The 18,580-nt window shown below is 46.8% G+C and overlaps 1 protein-coding gene across 1 annotated transcript; it reads left to right on the top strand.

Annotated features, from left to right (window-relative positions):
• Positions 1-13,424: 13,424 nt before the first annotated feature.
• Positions 13,425-15,931, top strand: GPR150 (G protein-coupled receptor 150). Its single transcript, XM_074952863.1, is given in 2 exon segments — positions 13,425-13,626; positions 13,629-15,931. Coding segments are annotated over 2 exon segments (1,476 nt in total). The 5' UTR covers positions 13,425-13,500; the 3' UTR covers positions 14,979-15,931.
• Positions 15,932-18,580: the final 2,649 nt, after the last annotated feature.

Raw genomic sequence — 18,580 nt, 5'->3', positions numbered from 1 at the left:
GATGTATACGGGCTGAAATTGTGGCAAAGCAGCATCACTTGCCCCATAACCTCAGCCGTGCAGAACACAACGTCATCCACAGTCTCAGAAACAACTCTGACATCATAATAAAAAAGGCTGACAAAGGAGGTGATGTAGTCATCATGAATAGGTCAGAATATGAACGAGAGGCTGCTTGACAACTCTCTGACACCACATTCTACAGGCAATTACCCTCTGACCCCACTGAGGATTAGCAAAAGAAACTACACCATCTGCTCAAGAAACTCCCTGAAGAAGCACAGGAACAAATCTACACTGACACACCCCTAGAGCCCCAACCAGGGGTATTCTATCTCCTACCCAAAATCCATAAACCTGGGAATCCTGGTTGCACCAACATCTCAGGCATTGGCACCCTGACAGCAGGATTGTCTGGCTATGTAGACTCTCTCCTCGGGCCCTACGCTACCAGCACTCCTAGCTATCTTCGAGACATCACTGACCTCCTGAGGAAACTACAATTCTTTGATGATCTTCCAGAAAACACCATCCTAGCCACTATGAATGTAGAAGCTCTGAAAAAGCGGTTAAATGGTGAGGTAAAAAGTTTGTGGATGATACAAAATTACTCAAGATAGTTAAGTCCAAAGCTGACTGTGAAGAGTTACAAAAGGATCTCACAAAGTGGGTGATGGGGAAATAAAATGGCAGATTAAATTCAATGTTGATAAGTGCAAAGTAATATACATTGGAAAACATAATCCCAATTATCCATACAAAGTGATGGAGTCTAAATTAGCTGTTACCACTCAAGAAAGAGATCTTGCAGTGATTGTGGATATTTCTCCGAAAGCATGCACTCTGTGCAGCGGCAGTCAAGAAAGCTAACAAAATGTTAGGAACCATTAAGAAAGGAATAGATAAAAAAAAAAGGAATAGATAATAAAAAAGAAAATATTATAATGGTAGTATATAAATCCATGGTATGCCCACACCTTGAATGCTGCATGCAGTTCTGGTCACCTCATCTCAGAAAAGATATATTAGAATTAGAAAAGGTGCAGAAAAGAGCAATGAAAATTATTACGGGTATGGAATACCCCTACAAGGAGAGATTAAAAAGACTGAAGCTGCTGAAAGCTTAGAAAAGAGAGGACTAAGGGGGAATATGATAGAGGTCTCTAAAATTATGAGTGATATGGAGAAAGTGAATCAGGAAGTGTTATTTACCCCTTCATATAGCATAAGAATCAGTGGTCACCCAATGAAATTAATAGCAGGTTTAAAACAAACAAAAGGAAGTACTTCTTTACATAATGCATAGTCAAGCTGTGGAACTTGTTGCTGTGGGATGTTGTGAAGGCAAAAGTATAATTGGATTAAAAAAAGAGCTAGATAAATTCATGGGGGATAGGTCCATCAAAGACTATTAGCCAAGATAGTCAGGGGACACAAGTCCATGCTTCAAGTGTCCCTAAACCTTTGACTGCCAGAAGCTGGGACTGGACAATGGAATGAATCACTCGAAATTGCCTTGTTCTGCTCATTCCCTCTGACGCATCCGGTACAGGCCACTGTCAAAAGATAGGATATGGGGCTAGATGGCACATTCACCTGACCCAGTATGGCTGTTCTTATGTTGTTACGTTTTCTATTGCCTTAAAACAGTTTTCCAGAGTATTCCTAGCTAAAGGAAGGATCCAGTATTCATGAACAGCCTCCCACCTCAAGAGTCAAAACTGTCCCTCAAGTTCTGGATAAAAAACTTCTGTTCCAAGCCTGCTTTTAACAGGCTTTTTCCTTCTTTTCTCTCTCTCACAGCCTGTCTACACTACAGAGTTACGTCAACTTAAATTACGATGATGTACAGCCACTGCTGTATTTAAACCACTGGTGCATGTCCAAACTATGCTTCTTGTGTCGGTGGAGCATGTCCACATGAACAGCTCTTGCATCAACACAAAGAGCAGTGAACTGTGGATAGCTATCTCACTGTGCAACTGGCCACCATCTGCCACAGGGCATTCTGGGATGGGTTTGCAATGCCTCATGGTGGCAGGTTCAGCGTCCGATGATGCAGCTTTCTGCATCCCATCATTCCATGGCCTTCCTAGTACATTTTATGCTGCTTTTCAACAGTCCCTGTAAACTGCCTGCCTACCACCTCTGTCAGAAAGCATGGATCCTGCACTGCTCTCCGGTATTGTGATGAGCGTTATGAACACAACATGCCTGATCCTGTAGTATTTCATGAGCTGCAACTCTGATGATGCCATGGTATCTGCCCTGTTTTGTGTCATGGACAGAAACAATTCAAGATTGATGTTAGCATTCACAGAGCAGCTGCACATGGTGGACCATCAGTCCTGGGCTTGAGAAACAAGCACTGAGTGGTGGGATCACATTGTTATGCAGGTCTGGGATGACGAGCAGTGGCTGCAGAACTTTTGGATGCACAAAGCCACCTTCCTGAAACTGTGTGCAGAGCTTGCCCCAACCCTCCAGCGCAGGGACTCCAAAATGGGAGCTGCACTAACAGTGGAGAAGCAAGTGGTGATTGCTGTGAGGAAGATGGCAATGCCAGTCTGCTACCAATCAGTTGAGAATCAGTTTGGAGTGGGGAAATCCACTCTGGGGGTTGTAGTGATGCAAGTGTGCAGGGCCTTTAATTGCCTCCTGATACAAAGGACTGTGACTCTGGGCAATGTGCATGAAATAATGGATGGTTTTGCAGCAATGGGATTCCCTAATTGGGTGGGGTGATAGATGGCACACATATCCCCATTTTGGCTCCAGACTACCTTGAGATGGAGTACATCAACATGTTATACCAATAAATAAAATAAAAACCAGCAGGATCTTATTAAAGGGGGAAAGGCAAAATGCCACATTTATTGTGAATACAGAAAGAATCATAGTAAGCAGTTAGTTATAGCTATAACATTCCATTCAATTTCATATTTATTCACACATTCATTCATACACACACACACAGGTTCTGCAAGGTTGTTCTCATAGTTACCAGCCTTAGAGTTGCTCGTGCCAAGCCACTGGCCAGGTGGCCTGGACACAAGGAGGGAGCAGGGCCTTGTCAGATGCTCATCTGATGCTCCTGGAAGTTGGTTTGCAGAATCAGACCCCAAAGTTCTCACTTTCTAGAGTCCATTTTTATAGGAATTTATTCCTATGCCAGTCTATGGGAATTGCTTCATCATGCTGTTGCTGAATCAATCAGCAGATAGCACATTCCTGACGGCTCTGTGCTGCCAGATGTTATCTTGTTCTTTGGTTCTCCCATCCTTGAGGCTGTTGGGTGGATTCCAATCTGCCCTCCGAGGGTCCTCTGGTTGTTTCCACTTGACGCCTTCTTCGGCCGATGGACACTGGATTCTTAGGCTGGCACCTCCCTGATCATTCAGTTATTATCCACGCCAAGCATCCATCCACATACATCCTCTATCTCTATTTTAATCACAATTGTTAACAAAGCGAGATGAATACAACAAAAGGGCGGGGAGTCTCTGGGTGCTGTTTCTGTTGTTACAGAGTATTGCTTTGAGTCTCTCTCTGTGTGAGTAGTTGTTGTTACAAAGTATTGCTTTGAGAACAGACTCTGCCTTAGAATGTACTAACACAATTAGCAGCTTGCAAGTTTCACACAGAGAGGGAGAGAAACAGTAAAAACAAGAGAGCAAAAACAAAGAGACCTCTTATTTAGTAATACCCTGGAATTTAAACTATGGGGAATCAAACTCATTTGTGATTTTAATACAGAACTTCTTAATATGATCCAACAAACAGAAAGGGCTACTTTTCTATGGCCTGCAAGTGCTAATGGATCACCAGGGTCATTTCACTGACATCAATGTAGGCTAATCAAGGAAGGTACTTGAGGAACATGACGAAGCTGCACGCAGGGACTTTCTTTCTAGAACAGAGGATTACCCTTGGGTATATGGAAATGCCAATAGTAATCCTGGGAGAACCTGCCTACCCCTTGCTCCGGTGGCTCTTGTGGTTGTACGCTGGCCACCATGACAGCAGCAAGGAGCGCTTCAGCAACAAGGTCAGCAGGCACAGAATGACTGTAGAATGTGCCTTTGGCCACTTAAAGAGGCGCTGGTGCTGTCTCCTCTGCAGGTTTGACCTCAGTGAGAAAAATATCCCCATGGTTATAGCTGCCTACTGTGTCCTCCATAATATATATGAATCAAAGGAGGAGAAGTTTCCTCAGGGGTGGAGCATGGAGGTGGAGCGGCTATCAGATACCAGGGCTGTAAAAGGGGCTCAATGGGGAGCTATTTGGATTAGGGAGGCTTTGAAGGAGCATTTTAAGAATGGGCCATTGGCATAGATGACTCATGCCTCCCCATACTTGGGGGGTACAATCTAAAGGGGAGGACACGACCTCCCTAGGTGTCTCCTCTGCCCAGTGCCTCCCCCACCCCGCCCTGTGGCCAGCCCAGGGCCGCTATGCTCTCCCCGCTCCACATTACCCTGCGCCTCCCTCTGTCACATTCAGCTGCTCTCTCTGGTAGCTGGGTGGGGAGCGGGACAGAGCCGCTTCTGCCTGAGAGAGCCTGGCTGGGAGGTGGCCTGCTCCCTGCCCAGGCTTGACTGCCAGGGACAGGGGCCAAGCAAGCTGGAGCCCCTTTATCCCCCTGGCATGTGCTAAATAACACTGCAAATGCACCTATTGGTATTGTCTCTGAATGTCAGCAGTAGTCACCATATGCTGGATAATAATAAAGATTCGTTCACTTTCCATAAATTCAGTTTTATTCCATATCCATGCAAACCTATTTATGTATTGGTAAGATAAATTTCACACACACAGGGAAAAGTATCTTTAAAGGGGAAGGAAAAAGAAATTGCTGGGACTGTATGCTGCTGCCCTGTGTGCTGCTATGGTCCCTGCTGAACTAATCACTGAGTGGCATGGCAAAGTTTCATACCATGGGGGAAGAAACAAGGCAGCCCTCCCAGGAAAACTTCAGCAGAGGATTGGAGATCACCCCCAAGAAAGTTCCCTCGAGATCTCTATGGAGGATTCCCGGGACATCTCAGTGTGCATAAACAAACTTTTCTGCAGGGTCCCCTCTCTCAAGCTGTAGAGGGGAATGAGAAGCAGATAGAAACTGTTCCTGCACTGGTTATTCACTACTTCTTGTAGCCTGATTTAAAAAGTAGTACATGAGCAGATGGGTCCCTGCATTATTGAAGCAGAATGAGTACTTACCAGAGATTCCCGCCCATGCATCAGGCTTGCCAGTGCTGGACGGCTAGGAATGGCTAGATTTTCCAGGAGTCAAAAAGCGTTCCTGGCTCACCACACCACCAGATCATACGCGCCGACTTATGCTCCCACCGGTGGGTACTCGATCCCCCCCCACCCCCGCACGGCCCTGCCCCAACTCCACCCTTGCCCCGCCCCCTCACACCCCTGCCCTTCCCCCATTCCAACCCCTTCCCCAAAGTCCCTGCCCCAACTGCGCCCCCTCCCTGCCCCTTTTCCGACTCCTTCCCCAAATCACCGCCTCTTCCCCACCTCCTTCCCTGAGTGCACCACGTTCCCGCTTCTCCCCCTCCCTCCAAGTGGCAGGGCGGGAAGCGCTGGGAGGGAGGCGGATGAGTGGGGAAGCAGCGCGCTCAGGGGAGGAGGTGGAAGAGGTGGGGCATGGGGGGGGGAGCTTGGCTGCCGGTGGGTGCAGAGTACTCCCTAATTTTTCCCCGTGGGAGCTCCAGCCCCAGAGCACCCACAGAGTCGGTGCCTATGCACCAGATCACCCTGTTTCCTGTCCCCCATCCTTCTCTGCCTCCACTTCTTTGCCCAGCATGTTGTCCTCTGGGTTCACTCTGGTTGCCAGTGACTCCAGCCTTCCCGAAGTATCCAAGGGGCTCTTAGCAGTGGAGATGGCGTCACTGCCAAAGATGGAGTGCAGCTTCCTGTAGAAGTGGTGTGTCTGCAGCTCTGTACCAAAGCGGCCATTTGCCTCCCTTGCCTTCTGGTACACCTGCCTCAGTTCCTTGATTTTTATGTAGTACTACAGCATGTCCCTGTCATAGCCCTTCTCCACCATACCCTGAGCAACCTGGCCATAGACATCAAAGTTCCTGTGGCTGAAGCAGAGTTTTAACTGCACAGTCTCCTCTTCCCACAGATCCAGGAGATTCACCACCTCTCGAGTACTCCAGGCAGGAGCGAGTTTGCTGAGTGGAGGCAGCATATTCAGCTGGGCAATTGCTCTCCAGGTCGAGCAAACAGGAAGAGTATTCTCAAAACTTCCCGGGGCTTTAAAGAGGAAGGGGCATTCACCTGTGTACCTGGCTGCAGGGCAGCAGAGTTCAAAATGGCGACCAGAGTGGTCATGGTGAGCATTGTAGGACACCTCCTGGAGGTCCCTTATGGCAACATAAGCCACGTAGCATCTACACTGACACTGCATCGCTCTAAGGACGTTGTGATATGCTTAATGCCTCTTGTCCAGGGAGTTTTATTAGGTCAGTTTAGCAGGCGCATTAAAGCGGTGGAGGAGCACTGCAGTGTGTACACCTGCATATTTAGGTCAGTGTAAGTTACCTTACATCAACTTAACTTTGTAGTGTAGACATGCCCACAGTTTATGGTTACCTTTGGTTATTCAGAGTGGGGAAATTTCCTCTTGGCTTCAGAGCTGGGATGTTCTTTTCAATGTCAAGTTTGTCTCAGTGTATTTCCATTACCTGTAATGGTTCATTGTTGTTTTCTGCTGGGTTGGACAATGGATAGTTATTTGAAGCTGGTTTTATGTAAACAACTGGTTTTGGTGGTGCCCCTCCCGACTTGACAGCTCACTGCCTTGCTGTGAGGTATAGTACTGATTATGAGCACAGTTTTCTATATACACAAATGCATACATTTACAACCACAGTCTGTATAAATATTTCATAATGACCATCACATTCAGAACATTGTAAGTTTCACAAAAGACTTACCTGATACACATTTATAGTACAATAATACAGTATGCAATCATTTAGCTTAAATGGTTATTTTTAGAGTTTAAACCTCCTCTTCTTCCTTTGGGGTATCTGGACCTTGATTGGGTCAACCTCTCCCCTCACAGAGATAGACACCTACATCCAGGCTGCAGGAAGGTGCCTATCTCTCCTTAGCGATCCATGAATGCAAACCTGTCTCCTGGAGTCAGGTGGCTTAGGTTCCTAAGTAGTTTTTTGTGAGAATGAGTCAGACGCCTGCCTCCACATAAAATGGCTGGAGCAGGAGGTGCAGTGGTGGGTCAGAAGGGGTGACTTCCTGGTGGCCTTTAGTTGTACATGTGGCATCCCCACATCAGAATATCCCATAGTTCAGTGGTTAGAGCACTGTCCTGAGAACTAGAAGACCCCCTCTTCAAATTCTTGCTCCCTTTCAGGCAGAGAGGGAACCTGAATCTGGGTCTCCACATCCCAGTTAAGTGCTCTACCCACTGTGCTAAAAGTTATAAGGTGGGTGACAGCAGTGGCACCTCTTCCTCCAGACAGATTTTGAATGGGCCCTGATCTAGGCAGGCAGCCTCTGAGTATGCCAAGTGGATTGGACCCTGAATGCGAGATTGGTGTTTATCTGCCTGTATTCCACAGTTCAGGGATTGCTCAAGGAATTAGGTGGACACCTAGAGTGAGGCAGCAGTGCACAAGCCAGAGAATCATAGAATCATAGAATATCAGAGTTGGAAGGGACCTCAGGAGGTCATCTAATCCAATCCCCTGCTCAAAGCAGGACCAATCCCCAACTAAATCATGCCAGCCAGGGCTTTGTCAAGCCTGACCTTAAACACCTCTAAGGAAGAAGATTCCACCATCTCCATGGGTAACCCATTCCAGTGCTTCACCACCCTCCTAGTGAAAAAGTTTTTCCTAATATCCAACCTAAACCTCCCCCATTGCAACTTGAGACCATTACTCCTTGTTCTGTCATCTGCTACCACTGAGAACAGTCTAGATCCATCCTCTTTGGAACCCCCTTTCAGGTAGTTGAAAGCAGCTATCAAATCCACCCTCATTCTTCTCTTCTGCAGACTAAATAATCCCAGTTCCCTTAGCCTCTCCTCATAAGTCATGTGCTTAAAGCCCCCTAATCATTTTTATTGCCCTCCGCTGGACTCTTTCCAATTTTTCCACATCCTTCTTGTAGTGTAGGGCCCAAAACTGGACACAGTACTCCAGATGAGGCCTCACCGTGTCAAATAGAGGGGAATGATCACGTGACTCGATCTGCTGGCAATGCACCTACTTATACATCCCAAAATGCCATTGGCCTTCTTGGCAACAAGAGCACACTGTTGACTCATATCCAGCTTCTCGTCCACTGTAACCCCTAGGTCCTTTTCTGCAGAACTGCTGCCTAGCCCCTCAGTCCCTAGTCTGTAGCAGTTCATGGGATTCTCTTGTCCTAAGTGCAGGACTCTGCACTTGTCCTTGATGAACCTCATCAGATTTCTTTTGGCCCAATCCTCTAATTTGTCTAGGGCCCTCTGTATCCTATCCCTACCTTCCAGCATATCTACCACTCCCCCCAGTTTAGTGTCATCTGCAAACTTGCTGAGGGTGCAATCCACGCCATCTTCCAGATTGTTAATGAAGATACTGAACAAAACTGGCCCCAGGACCGAACCTTGGGGCACTCTACTTGATACCGGCTGCCAACTACACATGGAGCCATTGATCACTACTCGCTGAGCCCAATGATCTAGCCATCTTTCTATCCACCTTATAATCCATTCATCCAGCCCATACTTCTTTAACTTGCTGGCAAGAATACTGTGGGAGACCATATCAATAGCTTTGCTAAAGTCAAGGAATAACACGTCCACTGCTTTCCCCTCATCCACAGAGCCAGTTATCTTGTCATAGAAGGCAATTAGATTAATCAGGCATGACTTGCCCTTGGTGAATCCATGCTGACTGTTCCTGATCACTTTCCTCTCCTCTAAGTGCTTCAGAATTGATTCCTGGAGGACCTGCTCCATGATTTTTCCAGGGACTGAGGTGAGGCCGACTGGCCTGTAGTTCCCTGGATCCTCCTCCTTCCCTTTTTTAAAGATGGGCACTACATTAGCCTTTTTCCAGTTGTCCGGGACCTCGGACGATTGCCATGAGTTTTCAAAGATAATGGCCAATGGCTCTGCAATGACATTTGCCAACTCCTTTAGCACCCTCGGATACAGCGCATCCGGCCCCATGGACTTGTGCTCGTCCAGCTTTTCTAAATAGTCCTGAACCACTTCTTTCTCCACAGAGGGCTGGCCACCTTCTCCCCATGCTGTGCTGCCCAGTGCAGTAGTCTGGGAGCTGACCTTGTTTGTGAAGAGAGGCAAAAAAAGCATTGAGTACATTAGCTTTTTCCACATCCTCTGTCACTAGATTGCCTCCCTCATTCAGTAAGGAGCCCACACTTTCCTTGACTTTCTTCTTGTTGCTAACATACCTGAAGAAACCCTCCTTGTTACTCTTAACATCCCTTGCTAGCTGCACCTCCAAGTGTGATTTGGCCTTCCTGATTTCACTCCTGCATCCCCGAGCAATATTTTTATACTCTTCCCTGGTCATTTGCCCAGTCTTCCACTTCTTGTAAGCTTCTTTTTTGTGTTCAAGATCAGCAAGGATTTCACTGTTAAGCCAAGGTGGTTGCCTGCCGTATTTACTATTCTTTCTACACATCGGGATGGTTTGTCCCTGTAACCTCAATAAGGATTCTTTAAAATAAAGCCAGCTCTCCTGGACTCCTTTCCCCTTCATGTTATTCTCCCAGGGGATCCTGCCCATCAGTTCCCTGAGGGAATCAAAGTCTGGTTTTCTGAAGTCCAGGCTCCATATTCTGCTGCTCTCCGATCTTCCTTGTGTCAGGATCCTGAACTCGACCATCTCATGGTCACTGCCTCCCAGGTTCCCATCCACTTTTGCTTCCCCTACTAATTCTTCCTGGTTTGTGAGCAGCAGGTCAAGAAGAGCTCTGCCCCTAGTTGGTTCCTCCAGCACTTGCACCAGGAACTTGTCCCCTACACTTTCCAAAAACTTCCTGGATTGTCTGTGCACCGCTGTATTGCTCTCCCAGGAGATATCAGGGTGATTGAAGTCTCCCATGAGAACCAGGGCCTGCGATCTAGTAACTTACGTGAGTTGCCGGAAGAAAGCCTCATCCACCTCATCCCCCTGGTCCGGTGGTCTATAGCAGACTCCCACCACGACATCACCCTTGTTGCTCACACGTCTAAACTTAATCCAGAGACACTCAAGTTTTTCTGCAGTTTCATACTTGAGCTCTGAGCAGTCATACTGCTCCCTTACATACAGTGCAACTCCCCTACCTTCTCTGCCCTGCCTGTCCTTCCTGAACAGTTTATATCCATCCATGACAGTACTCCAGTCATGTGAGTTATCCCACCAAGTCTCTGTTATTCCAATCATATCATAATTCCTTGACTGTGCCAGGACTTCCAGTTCTCCCTGCTTGTTTCCCAGGCTTCTAATAATAATCATCTAATAATAAGAAATGGATCATTCACCGTTTTCTAATACAATAAAAATGCAAAAATTAAGTATCTGAATAAATGTAAATTAAACTATACAACTGCTTAAATAAATGCGTATAACTATAGTGTATACTCCTAGTTAGAAAAAAGAAGCACCAAATTTAGCATAAAGGCTATATTTAGTTGCAAATCAACATGTTTTAATGGTTACCAACTAATGAGAATCACCCTTTCTTTAGGAAAAAACTAAAAGTAAAATGCAAAACATGATTAAAATCCATGTTTTTAGTCACAGTTTCCTGCTTGCTGATTTAAATCAGGATTGAAAATGGTGCTTTAAATCCCTTTTATTTAAATCAATCCAGCCTGCTTGTTACAGATCCAGATCTTGTGGGAAATCTCCTGACAGTAATGGTTTCAAACCCCCCTTTTTTAAAAAGTTGGCACACTAGTGAGCTCTTGTACCATAATTGGTAATACTCCTTGATACTAGGCCATTTTATTTCCATATATGCATCTGATAAGTTTTGTACTGATCTACTAATGAGTTATTTTTAATTACACCTAAACATTTTACAAAGCCAAATAAATGTCTTATTTTACTGGTACAGTATATATTTGAAATGTTCGAAAACTATTTATTTAGTGCCCCGATAGAGCAGCAGTGTACATGTAATACATTCCTCAACACAGAAAGGTAGCAGTAACCTCTCACAGGTCATATGCTCACAGATAATTTATCATCCAACTAGGAGGAGGTAGTTAATTATACAACCCCTTCCTCCCAGGGGCTTCTGAGTTAACTGTGAACATACCCCTTAATTATAACAGTCACCGAACCTGAAGAGCATTTGACTGTCTCATTAACCAAGTACTACATGTACAGGAAATAACAGAAGCAAAGCTACTGTCAGTAAAATTAACTAGTTGAATCGCACCTGAGAGCAAACAAGTGGACAACTTTCCTTCTGACTGGGACAGGTTGGATCTTCCTATGATTGATAATTCACAGCATTTTCTCACATTGGGATGCTCATCCAGCTCAGACCCCTTCCTGCTGTTTGCAGAATGGTCTTAGATAGGTTCCTATTTCCAAGTGCAGTTTGCACCTGATGCCTGGTTGGGTACTGTACAGCTGAATTACTCGATGCCTTCTCTCACTGGGGGCCAGATGAGTGATGGGTGGAGTGTCCTCAACAGGCCTTGAAGTCAATGGCCCACATACGATAGGACCCTTGATTACCGTGTTCTTCTGCAGCATAGCTACAATATGTTTTTATGTCCTTTGACTATCAGGTTAAAGTGAATCAAAGTCATGTGGGTAGTGTAAGTATAGAAGACGTCTGGTTCAAATATGATGGTGCTATTCTTGTTTATTCGAGAGTTTTACTTTTCATGTACTTTGAAAAGAAAATGGATGGCACCTCATGACTGAAAGGACATTTTTTTTTCACTTGGCCCCAAATGTTGTTTGTGGCTGTGTCTATCTTTGAAGAGCTTTAAGTCTATTTTTCAGGTGATGAAATATGTACACCCATCTCTGTGAATAGCACCCAGGGGATGGGATCAGGGCACCAATGAAAATCTAAATACATGCTGAAAAAATGTTGTGATTTCCTAAGACAGTATCTAGTTATCAAAGTGTGGACATCCATCCCAAACCCACAATTTCCCAGCTCCTGTAGGATGCAATTAGATTAATCTCTGAGAGTCAAAAGGCTATAGGTATCGTCAATTAGATTAAGTAAAAACTCTGAGTCAAAAGGAGGAAAGTTATTTCCCCCTTTTACTTTAAACTGATTGTGTTATTTGGTTTGTTCTCAATAGTTTATGAAGAACTTGGCTCCTTTCTTTAGCATTTTCTGAGTCACTTTATCTTATGTTGAATGGAGGCGTCCCTGCAGCCAAGTGCCATCTGGTGGAAATTTTATTAAAAGAGATTAGGTGTAAGGGAGAGATTTGTTCTTTGAATCAAAACACAAACCAGTTCACATGAGTAATGGCTCATTTATATAAAACCTTTCAATTTCCTACCCTTCTAGGTTAATATTTCACATCATACCAAGGGGAGGAGCTGCTGTTGAAAAAAAGAAAATATTTTGAAAGATGCCTGAACAAAGCATTGCCATGGAAGTACAATGTGGTGGTGACTGGTATTTCATTAGGAAACGACACTAACTACAGAATGCAAGCGCTCAACAGGCTGCTTTCTGATAAATGGGACTCCTGAACAGCTTTAGCGTCATTTTGTTTTGATTAAAACAAGATGCCACATTACCCTTTACATCTGATTTCTTTAGCACTTCCTCGTGTTTACGCTGCGCTCAGGGGCTGTGTAATAACAACACACAGCCCAGAACTGAGAATCCTTTTATTTTGTCTGGTATGAAAGATTGTTGAAATTGCCCCGCAGTTTAAAAACCCGGGTCAGATGCCTGAGCTGTCCCCGTCCGAGATTCCCTTCCTCTTACTGCAGAGTCCCGAGACAGACCTCAGAGGTGGAAATGGCTTTGGGTGATGCAGGGCAGCGAGAGCGTGAAGGTGTGTTGCGGGCACTTCGGACTGCGCTCGGATCTGTTCACCGCCGGTACGTTGATAAAGACTTTGGTTAAGGGCTGGAGAGGAGATGGAGGCTGGCGGGCGATTGTATGGGCCGTGTGAGGGCCGTACCTGTTTCATTTTGGGATGGGGTGGGGGGGAAGACTGTTGCTTGGTTCAGGTGTTGGGAATTGAGATGGTTGCTAAACTGCAGGGATGCGGGGAGATGGTTGCGATTGGATCTGGGGGTGGGGATACTGTGTTGTTGGGGGGGTACTATAGTTGCTTTGTTAGGGTGGGGTGAGAAGCTAATTGCTTGGTTGGGGAAGACGTTCCTAAGTAGGTGGTATGGGAGAAATTGGCTGTTTGGTTCGGGGGGTGGGGGGAGATAATAGGCGTGCTCGCTGCTGTGTGCATGCACAGCCCACCCTCTCTGTGTGCCAGATGACAGGCAAAGCCCCTATATATGTCGCCGGGAAGCGCATTCATCAGTAGCGCAATCCTTTCTCTTGCTTCCCAAGAAAGTTTGTATCCCAAAGAGCAGAGTCGAGCCGGGAGGCGTTCAGGGACCGGGCCGCTGAGAGCCTGGGACCCCGGGACTGCCCTGCACAAGACTCCAGCCCCCCATTTGCTGGGGCTCTGCGGGGAGCCATGGAAGATCCTTTCAGCCTAGACAGATTTTCCCCGAAACTCAACCTCTCGAGTGCCCTGCAGCCAGGCTGGAGCCTGAATCTTTCCTCCTCCCCCGGGGACCGGCGCTGGCCTTCCCTTGGCCGGCAGGTGCGTGTTATCTCCGCGGCCGCCATCCTGCTGCTGGGGCTGCTGGGCAACTGCCTGGTGCTGCATCGCCTCTGCTGCTGTGGCTGCTGCGGCCGGGGCCGGCGGCGGCGGAAGATGGATTTCCTCATCGCCCACCTGGCGCTGGCCGATCTCTACGGCTGCGGGCTGGCCCTGTTCTCGCATCTGGCGGCAGAGCTGCTGGGGGCCGCCTGGCCGGCGGGGGACGCCGCCTGCCGCCTGCTTAAGCTACTGCAGGGCTCCGGCCTCCTGGCCTCGTCCAACGTGCTGGTGCTCATCGCCTTGGAGCGGCACCACGTGGTGAGGCGGCCGGCGGACCCGCCGCTGCCCGCCCGGGCCCTGGCCGCGCTGGGCTGGCTGCTGGCCCTGCTGCTCGCCCTGCCCCAGGCCTTCGTGTTCAGGCTCGCCTCCCGCCCCGGGGGCAGCCGCTGCCTCAGCATCTTCGAGCAGCTCCCGCGCTGGCACGGCCAGGCTTACGGCGTGTACGGGGCCGTCACCGGCTTCTTGGCGCCCGTCAGCCTGCTGTGCTGGGCCTACGGCCGCATCCTCCTCGCCCTCTGGGCCGCCCAGGAGGAGAAGCCGCCGGCGGCGCGGGGGGAAGGCGGCAGCGGCCGCCGCCGCCTGGGGCTGCCGGCCGCGCGGCCCCTGCTGCTCAGGCTGCCGGCCGCCAGCTGCCCCATGCCCCGGGCTCGGGTGAAGACGCTGCAGCTGACGCTGGTGCTGATCGCCCTGTTCGCGCTCTGCCGCCTGCCCCGCTTCGTGCTGGAGCTCAGCATGGCCTTCGGGCCCGGCGGGGAGGCCCCGGCCGCGGCCGGGCTGCGGGAGGCGCGGGCCGCGCTCGGCATCGTGGCGGTGACCAACAGCGCGCTGAACCCCTACGCCTATCTGCTCTTCCAGAGCCACCGGCCCTGGGCGCGCCGTTTGCAGAGGAGCCTCTGCAGTGCGGGGCCCGGCCCGACCTGCTGCTGCCCCGGCCCCGAGCGGGAGCCCCGCCGCCGGCCGAACCACCGCGCCCCGCACCGACACCGCCCGAAGGACGGGCCGCCCCCCGGAGCCCAGCGCGCCGCCTTCTGCACCCCAGCGCAGCCGTCGGGCTCAGACTCCCGGGAGCTTGAGGACACCTCCGCCTGCGAGAGCGGCTTCTAATCAGCCTTCCTCGGGGCGGGGGACACCGCCAAGCGGCGCCCACCGCAGCAGGAGCAAGCAACAGGCCACCGAGGGCAGAGAACGATATCGTTTAACATCCTCCTTGGCCCAGTGCCCGGTCATCACCCCAGCCTGTCCTTCACCTGTCACCTCCCTCTCCCAGTCACTCCCGCGTACGCCTTTCTCTCTTCCCATTACTTTTCTCCCAAGTTTCTCTTGTGTCACTTCTTCCTGTTTCTCTCCCATACCCTTCCTCTCAATCATCTCTCCAACTTTCCCTTCTTTCTTTTTCTGGAGTTTGAATAACGACAAAGATGGGGTTTAAAGTTAACGTCCTCTGATGAGAGGCTCCTTACATGTTCAAAATGCTCCCAAGATACTGATCTTTGTGTTCCTGGGATGACGGAAATTCAATTCCCTAACCAAGCAGGGGGAACAAGCCTCATTCCATCACTTTTTGTAGCCATGTGATGACTAGATGTAATGTGGTTTATAGAAGCTGAACTGTGTATTTTGCATCTTTAATATTTTTATTACAACTGAAGTAGCTGCCTCCTTGTTCCTTAGGGATGTGGGGCTCAAAGATAGGGTTTTCAAAAGAGCACCAGTACTTTATAATTATATACAGATATGTATAGGCAGGAAGGAATTTCAGAAAGCCTTTAGCTGAAAGCCTCCTGAAAACTAGCCAGGATAGGGTTCTGTATTATGAGGTGTGTTTTCATGTCCTTAACCATAGCATTGTCCTTTGAGTTTTCAGTCTTTTTTTTTTTTTTTTTTTTACAGGAGAAGAGTGCAAAAATCAGCAGGGCTGCTGTTGCTATGCAAACTGACTGAATGTTGTACATATGAATAGCTCTATATTTGTAACCTTTACAAAGCCTTCTGAATCTTTTTGTTGCACTCTGTGGACTTAGTGGTAGCCCATTTGTAAATAAAATCAATGAGTATATGAAGTGACATTTTGTTTAAAGAAACAATGTAAAAGTAATGGTTCCATTTTGTTTCAATCTGGCTGGACTCTAGGATAAGCTGCTGAATGTGTTAATAATCGGCAGTGAAGACTGAGTCAGTGGGTTGTGTGGGCAGAGTGTAATGGAAATCTACATGTACAAAACACACCTTGCAAAAGACAAAGGTCTTCTAAAATTTCTTTATATGTCTGCCTAACGAACAGTAATATAGAGTTCATTTAATGAGATAATTGGCTCCATCCCTCCTATTTTTAGGATTTGGCAAATACCCATGTAGCTAATTGAATATTTTCTAGATGCCCTTTTGGGCCCCGTTCACACTACAAAGAAAGTGAAACACAGGGCTAAATCTTGTTTTCAGATAGCTAGGTAAAATTCCTATTGAGTTGAATGTGAATTGTGTATCATATAGCACATTATACATCATGGTATATACATCAACACTACTAACATGCTAGAACTGGCTTCCATCTTTACTATAATTACAACAGAATTCTGAGACCTGTTGATAACAAGGGTTGTCCTTTTACATAGTGACAACTTGATTCCTGTAGATGGAACCTGAACAGTATTCCATAATTGGACTTGGAAGGTCCCACTGATGCTACAACTGGGAGCTACATAGTTACTGGTTCTCCTAACTTCATTGGAATTGTAGTGTAGAGAAGCCTTAAAGTCACATTCATATACTGCTGGGGTCAAGAGGTGGTAATTTTGAACACAAGTTTTAACTTGTTTAGGCTGTATCTAGTCTGTTTCCTTCCTAATGCTTCCCATTATTGCTACCACATAAATGGCCTGTAATGGTGTGTGAACCCCACACAGGCCCTGAAAGGATTAATGTGGGCCTAAGAGGCTAATTATGTTACCTGGCTGCTCCTGGAAGAAGAACTAGGCTTAACTGATCATGAAGCCAGTTTGGTAAGAGCAAGCTGGTTAACAGAAAGTCAGGAAGTTGAGAGCAGAAGTGGGCTGTAGTAAGAGATGGTGTAGTTATTTCCTAGGAACAAAGAGGTGGTGGGGAGGAAACCTGGGGAGGGAAAAATAAGCCAGGGATCATAGCCCTGAAAGAAGGGTCAACCCACAGAAGTTGTGGGGAAGATGGCCTGAGAGAGGTTGGGTAAGAAGAAGACAAAGGAAACAGCAGCAAAGAGTGGGACTGTACTGACTTTGTCTGCTAGTTATAGAGTCCAGGGGCTGGAATCTGGCGTAGTGGGAGGGCCTGTTTTCCCCTGGAAGAGAGACTAACATCATGAATGTCCGCAGAGGGTGCCAGAATGAAGGAGAGCTGCTATGCCACGCCTGCTCATGAGGAGGCCACTCTACACAGCTCTGTTGATGGTAATGATGGTGGGAGCATTAATATAGACAAGGTTCCAACTGCCACATTTAACACTGTTTAACGCTGCTGAAATGGAATATAAATCATGCAATTGTTTAAAAAAAACAGTGGCAGTTTGTCTACACTTGAGCTCTCACCTGTGGAGCTGCACTGGTGTTAGCCACAGTGGGAAGTTCTAGTTGGGGAAAGGCTAATGTATGCTAGGATTCCAGTTGCGTGTTCACAATTTCATTGGTTTTTCTACAGAACTGTTATTTGGTCCTCCTAGGCAATTTCATAATGCACAATAGAATAGCATGGTCCAGTGAATAGGGCACTGGACTAGAGCTTAGGAGACCAGGGCTCTATTCCTGGCCATGCCACCAACTTTCCGAGTGACCTTGAGCAAGTAACTGTACCTTTGTGTATTTCTGTTTGCTGTTGTCTGTTTTGTCCCTTTAGATTGTATATCCTTTCATGCAGGGACCATCTCTTGCTATCAGGGTGGATTTGATTTAAATCAAATTGATCATGATTAAATTAATTCATGATTTAAATCACTAGTCAGGAAGACTCGATTTAATCATGGATTTCTACATAAAAGTGCATTCTTGTTGGTTGTTATAACCTTAATACATATTCTTCACAACTCGGAGATAGATGTAGGTTTTATTTTTAGAAGGTACACACTATACATTTTTAAACAGTGATTTATTTTGAGAACTTTTCAGATTAGTTTTAGAGCTATATCAGAAAATGAATGATTGGTTATTTCATTTACCAAAGGTAATTGAAGCAGATATTTATGAAGTCATTGGGAGGTGAACTATCTCCAATTCAACGGGTTAATCATTAATATTTGGAGGATTTTCTTGTCATGCTGTATTAGGAGGAGAACATCACCAGACAGACATTTAAATTGTTTTATTTAACTAAAACAACAGCGTTAAGTATTCTGGATTTTTTCTTCAACAGCGAACATATAATATTTTAACAAAACAAGCATATGTCCCTCATTTCTCACATTTATCTCTAGACTTCTTCTCCTTGTCCAGATCTATTCCTCCCCCAATAATCTTCTATTCGTTGAACTTTTTGAAACTTTGCAGTTTTAAAGAGAGATAAGGGATTGACTCTGTATTTACAAATTTACAGAAAGACAATACAGTTGAGGTCTGTTATTTCTCACCTCTATATATTATTTATTTATTTAAAAACATTTTTGCTGTTAACAAGCATGTTACCTCTGGAGACACAAATCCACTGTTTGAGAACGGCAAAACCAAGCATCTCTGATGGTATCTTCT

The sequence above is a fragment of the Natator depressus genome, chromosome 5 (assembly GCF_965152275.1).
Source record: "Natator depressus isolate rNatDep1 chromosome 5, rNatDep2.hap1, whole genome shotgun sequence".
Lineage (NCBI taxonomy): Eukaryota > Metazoa > Chordata > Testudines > Cheloniidae > Natator > Natator depressus.
This window is presented reverse-complemented; position numbering and strand designations above follow the sequence as displayed.